Raw genomic sequence first — 6,163 nt, 5'->3', positions numbered from 1 at the left:
CACAGTAAACGCGGATAGACTGATTACTTAAAGATATCCTACTTTTCCTATGCCAGGCCCTGGGCCAGGTCTTCCGGGCACAGGAAAAGGTTAATGCCATTTACAGACTCAGATCCAACTTGGCATAATGTAAAGCCCAATGAATAAAGGTTTTAGACAACGCGCGAAGAACACAGCAGCCGATAAGCAAGTAAGGTTTACATCACATTTTGTGGAAGCTCTCCTTCCCATTTTAGCTCCTGCGTTCGTTCCCTGAGCAAGCGCCCTTCCTAGGGGGCGAGAAAATAGGCGAGCTCAGAGAATAGAAACGCCGGTAAGCTGGCGGGGAAAGTTAGGAAATAGGGAAAACTGGGGGGTGGCGGGGAGATGACTTGCTCCAAGACTAGGTTCATCCTGAGTTTGAAAAGAGAGTACTTTTGTTACTTTTCTCCATGTTCCAAATCCCCGGGATGAGAAATCGGCGGGGCGGGAGGGGGCGTGTTACATCCCTGAGAGACCCTCCCTTGGCTCCAGTGGCCACATCCCAGGAAACCTAGGAATCTACAGCTGACGCCTTCTAGAAAAGGACCCACCCCAGCTCCCTAAGAAAAGGAAACCCACGTGACGGGAGGGGGCGGGGGCGGGAAACCAGGCGACCCCGGAGCAAGCGCGGCCAGGGGCGGGGCCGGGGCCCCGCTGCTTCGAGGAATCGCCCGGCACAGCGGTTCGAGGGCGGAGGGATCGCACTGGGCTCTGGGATCGCAGCACACGAGGACAGATGACTCGCTGAGCGCGCACAGCGCACGCGGGGCCGAGAAAGAGGGGTTTCGCTCTGCTCGCACCGGGCACGGGCGGGGCGGACGCGAGCCTCTCGCGCGGGGAGCCGGGAGCCGGAGCCGAAGCCTGACGCCGCCTGGGTGCTGACCGCTGCCCCTCCCCGCTCGGCACCGCCTCCCGCAGCCGGGGAGGGGCCGGGGCGGAGCGAGCGAGCCGGGCAGCGCCGGGGCGGAGCGGGCGCGGGCAGAACGCGGCGCGGGGCCGGCTGCGAGGGTCCGCGGCGGGATCGGCGTCGCTGCGGCTGTCTACGACCCGGTCCCCGGCCGCCCGTCCCACAGACCCACCTTCGCGGCGCGGCGAGAAGCGCGCGGAGCTCCGAGGGAGCGAGTCCCCGCGCGCGCGGCGGCTCGGCTGCTTCCCTCCGTGGGAGGTCAGGCTCCCGGCTCTCCGGACCCGCCAGGCGTCCTCGTCTCCCGCGGGGCGGGCCGGCTGCGGCGCCCGGGGCATGGCTTCGGCGGGCAGCGGCATGGAGGAGGTGCGCGTGTCGGTGTTGACCCCGCTGAAGCTGGTCGGGCTGGTGTGCATCTTCCTGGCGCTGTGTCTGGATCTGGGGGCCGTGCTGAGCCCGGCCTGGGTCACGGCCGACCACCAGTACTACCTGTCCCTGTGGGAGTCCTGCCGGAAACCCGCCAGCTTGGACATCTGGCACTGCGAGTCCACGCTCAGCAGCGGTGAGGGCCCGGCGCGCCGCGACCCCTGTCTCCCGCCCCGGACCGCCCCGCGCCCCGCTGCCTGGACGGCTACCTCCTCTACCTCCCACCCCCTATTCTGTGTACCCCGACCCTAGTCCGTCCCCTTCATGCTGGCCCTTCGCGGATTCTCGGGCTCCAGCCACCTCTCCGATCCCCACCCCTCCCCTCTCCCCAGTCCGGGTCGCCGAACCTAGTGCGATGCCCCACGCCCTCTCCTCCGTGGCCATTCCTCCGGCTCTGGAGTAACACGTATGCTATTCTGGGTAATTGTTATCATTTCAGGCGAGAACCGTGTGGTTGTGTTGAAAATGAAACGCCTTCCACACCCCCGTTAAAAAAAAAGTAAAAGCGCCCCAACTCCACCGGGATGCTGTGGGCTCTCTGCCTTCCCCACTTTCCTCTCTCTAGGAGAAATTTGCCTGAGTTTACCTCTTGGTGCCCGGGTTTCTGTCTGTTGTCCTCCTCTTTATCTGGCTTGTCCCCGATGAGTTTCGGTTTGGATTTTAGTTCCTTAAATTTTTGAGGGATGTGGAAAGTTGGGAGAGGGACAGGCTTTAATTTCCTTTCCTTTTTTGGTGACACGGTCCTTGGTTAAGAGTTGCTCTTCCTTCTTTCCCACTCCAAATGCCTTCTCTGTCCTCCAGATCTTTCCCTTCTGCGTAAGGTACTCACAAGATGCCTGGAAAGTTGTGGCTTATTCAGGCAGTACTGGAAGCTGCAAAGGGATGGGGTGGAGGATGGAGAAGGTAGTCCCCAGGGGAGGGGGGCGGCTTTACTGCTTTACTCTCTCCTTGAGCCCCGGTTGCCTTCCCCTGCACTCCAGTTACGCCCTTAGCAGAAATCTGCCAAAATTCGGATTTCTTCCTGCAAACCGCTATTCCTTGCTAATCTTGATTCTTCAACTGCTGGTGTCAGTGCAGAGAAAGGGGAATAAAAGAGGACCTGGCTGTGATTTTACACACCTACACGTGCACCCCTGAGAAACTCATTAAATTTCTTCGTGACAGTTTCATGTCTTCTCTGGGACTGTTTATAAAGCTTTACTGAAAACGTGTCAAGTTCTAGGCAAGTTAAAATAGGAAAAAAAGCCACAAAAATCAGATTTACTTTTGTCTTTCTTTTCTTGTTATAAGGGAAATTAGTTCACTTGCTTTAGTTTCTTCCATAAATTTGATTGTGTTTACTTACAAAAGGCTTTTTTCTTTGATATTACCTCAAAATTTCCATTGAAGGATTTTGCTTTGTTGCTTAATTCACTGTGGAGGGGACTGGTTGGCAGCGGGAGGTCAACATTTAGGTCTTTTAATTCTTTCAGGGTTGGTTGTTTACAACTAAAGATAAAATAAATCGGTAAAATGCCTTTCTTCAGTAACCAGGGGATCCAAATAAACTTTGGAGAGAATATCTTTTCTTTCTCTACTCCAGTAGAAATGGAAATTTATGTAGGAATGCCAGCTTCAGCACGTCTCCTTAGCAACCTGAATCGTTTGCCCCTTTCTCACTGTCTCCTGAAATAATAGCCCCCTTATTGCATAAAGACTTTTCAGATAGGTTAGAGAAACTAGCTTCAACTCTCATTTTCTTTTCAGGCCCTTTTCTCTCGACCAGGAATGTGGGGAATGGGGAGAAGACAGCTCGAGTTTGTTGAGCGTCTGCAGTGTTTGCTAATTTCCTAATTGCCTCCATACCCATTTATCTCTGCTTTTTTCCTCTCTAAGCATGGAAATAGGGAGACACAAGCTTAATGCAAATATAGTGATAATAGGACTCTGCAAGGTAAAAATCAGAGACTGGTACAGTTTCTGATTTTTTTCCCCCTCTGAGCCCGTTATTCTATCCTCTTGCAGAAAATCATACTCCAGCATTTATTTCTTTTTTCGTTCCTGAAAATAGTTTTTATCCTAGGAAAAAAGTATACCTCAGAAGCGAACGGGGGTGGTGGAGATGGTTTGGTTGGAGGCTATCTGAAACAAGTTCTTGACTTGCTTTATGTAGTAGCAGTTCGTTTTTCCTCCCCATGGTGGTGGGTGGGAAGGGTGCAGGAGGAAAGGAAACACAATATGGAAAATTGCTCCATCTCGCCACTTTACAAAGTCTGTTTTCTTATAGTGTTTGGTGGACTTGAAGCTTCTGTTCACCAGTATTCTGAAACAAGGGGGGAAGCTTGAAGTGAAACGAGCAGTTCTTTTCTTGCCCGTTCCAAAGGGCAGGCAGCTTTTCTCAGTCTGTTTGCTGTGTTGAATAGCAGGGAGGGCAATGTCTTCTCTGAAGATTTTAAGAGATCCACTTCATTGTCTCTCGAAATGAATTACCTCAGGAGGAACCACCAAGGACAGTTTTACTGAAGGCCCTTTACCAGCATCTTCAGGGCTTAATTAAAAACCTTTGTCTTAATTAGAACTAAAACTGCCGTGAAGAGGCAAGCTTGTAAATACAGAAGGGAAATTTCAGGCATGTTTCTACTGATGACGGTGTGTCCTACTTAGGCCCAGTTTTTACAGAAACTTTCCTCTCAGCCATTATTTTTACAGGTGCGTTTTTAATTTTGGTACCAAATATGCGTCGTTTACTGCTTATAACCTGTTTTATGGTTTTAAGCAAAAGCAGAACCATGCCTTTTTTGTCCTGGTGTATTGAAGGTTGCGTCAGCACTTCTAGTATGAACCAGTTGGTGTCGGTCAACCGGAATGCTTTTCTCTGGTGTCCCAATTCTGTATATGGGGGACTGCCCAGGCATTCATCTTTAAGCTATAAATTTCCCAAAAAGACCAATGAGAAAATGGCTAATAGACTGGCATTCACAGTGAAAACACGAAAAGAAAAAAGAAAAAAGATAAAGTATGTTTGTTAGGAAGTTTAGAATAGGTAGTCCTCACATGGCTGTCAGCCACAGAATTTCTAAGGATGGTTTTCCCCACTTCTGATTTTGGCAGTGTTTTAATGCATCTTAAATATTTCTTTTAAATGATAGTAATGTTTTAGACATTTGTTTAGTCACATTTAATTTAGATAACTTTTTTTCTAGAATATAATTTGTATAGAGTTTCACAGCCATAGCAATTACAAGAGAAATCCTTAGTACAAATAGGATTACTCAGTGTATACAGAATGCTGATACCCTAAACTTAACTTCAAACATGCTGTATAACCTCTTTGGGTGATTTTATGTTTCTTTTATAAAATTTATAAATACATAGCTATTTCATATAAATCAGATTGCTTTTTTGATGTCTGTGTTACTTATTGACTAAGCAAAATGCAAGTATGTGCAGATGGCCAAATGAACACAATTTACTGAGAGTAATTTTGGAATATAACAAGTGGCAATTATCTATCTTTCTATCCACAAAATACTTGATCAGATAGTGCCTTTTTCATACAATATTGTTAACATCATCCATGCACTGTCCTAAAAATAGCTATATTTATAACATGAGTCACTAGCAGTTTTGAAATGGCAGTGCACTGTATGCTAATGACAGGTGAATATTATTATTTTCAGTTGACAGGGGTTCTTTTAAGAGTGCTTTGTATGTAGCTCATTTTTAAAAAACTGATATAAAAATCCACTTTAAAAGGCATTATAAGAAAACCTGTCTAAACACCTGCAAATCTTAGAAAACTTGAGGTACAGTGGTTCTGAGTTCAGATGTGTATCATGTATGCATATTTTGAATCCATACTTTAATTGGGAAACTGGATTTCCTTGGAAAACTTCACAATATGATTTACTTCAGGGAAGGTTCAGCTTGTTGCTTGAAATGAGTTGATACTGATGCATGTTTACAAATAGCTCGGCAAGCCGGGGAGGTCATGACAGTTATGCTCTATTCTGGCTTCCTAAAAAAGAACGAACTAGAACAAAAGAATTTATTTAACCTATACAGTGTAGACTGATGGAAAATTATTCAAAGAGCAGCACTTAGCATTGAAACTTTCTTGTTTAATAATCCAGAGAAAACGAAGTATAACATTTCAAGATCCTCATGGTGATTTTCTTTTAAGGTCTCCTAAGATTCTGAAGTTCCCCAGATTGACTTTTACAAAGGACATTTTAATTTGTGGGTAGATATAATTCCTCTTTTGCTCACAATCATAGAATGATTGTAATCTCCAGGGGGCCATTTAGATCAGTCTTTGTCATCTAAGGGATTTGATGAATATGTGAGAAGCCTGGCCTTTCATAAAACTTTTCAAAACCAAACTGAAACAAACAAAAGCATATTTCAAGCAAAAGATTTTGCCTGCTGTCAGGAATAAATTTGAAGGATCACTTTCAAGTTTAATAGTGAGTAAGCCAGGGAACCCTGGAGTATTGTAGTCCATGGGGGTCACAAAGAGTCAGACACAACTTAGTGACTAAACAACAGCCACAACAACAATCCTTTTCACTAATATATCTAGTACTCCACCATTTCCCTAAGTGGGCTTGGTGGTGGTGGTGTTCAGTTGCTAGGTCATGTCCGACTCTTCGAGACCCTATGGACTACTGTTCCCAAATAAGTCCCTGGATTATATAACTTGAATATCACAGCAATGTTTGTATGAACTATCCTAAATTATAGCATAATCCTGTAAGACGGCAGAGTAGTGTTGTGAAGAATACACGAGGGAGGCTTTGGATTCAAACTGCCCTGAACTTGGCCACTTCCAAT

General features: G+C 46.9%; 1 protein-coding gene across 1 annotated transcript in view; it reads left to right on the top strand.

Moving 5' to 3' along the window:
- The first annotated feature begins 722 nt into the window (after positions 1 to 722).
- The window catches only part of TMEM47 (transmembrane protein 47), a 28,320-nt gene continuing 22,879 nt past the window's right edge, over positions 723 to 6,163 (top strand). The window contains exon 1 of the mRNA XM_027533262.1: positions 723 to 1,487. Within this exon, the coding sequence (XP_027389063.1) occupies positions 1,262 to 1,487 (226 nt within the window). The 5' untranslated portion in view covers positions 723 to 1,261. The remainder of the gene's footprint in view (positions 1,488 to 6,163) is intronic.

The sequence above is a fragment of the Bos indicus x Bos taurus genome, chromosome X (genome assembly GCF_003369695.1).
Source record: "Bos indicus x Bos taurus breed Angus x Brahman F1 hybrid chromosome X, Bos_hybrid_MaternalHap_v2.0, whole genome shotgun sequence".
Classification (NCBI taxonomy): Eukaryota; Metazoa; Chordata; class Mammalia; order Artiodactyla; family Bovidae; genus Bos; species Bos indicus x Bos taurus.
Note: the sequence above shows the minus strand (reverse complement) of the source record. Positions and strands in the feature narration are given on the sequence as shown.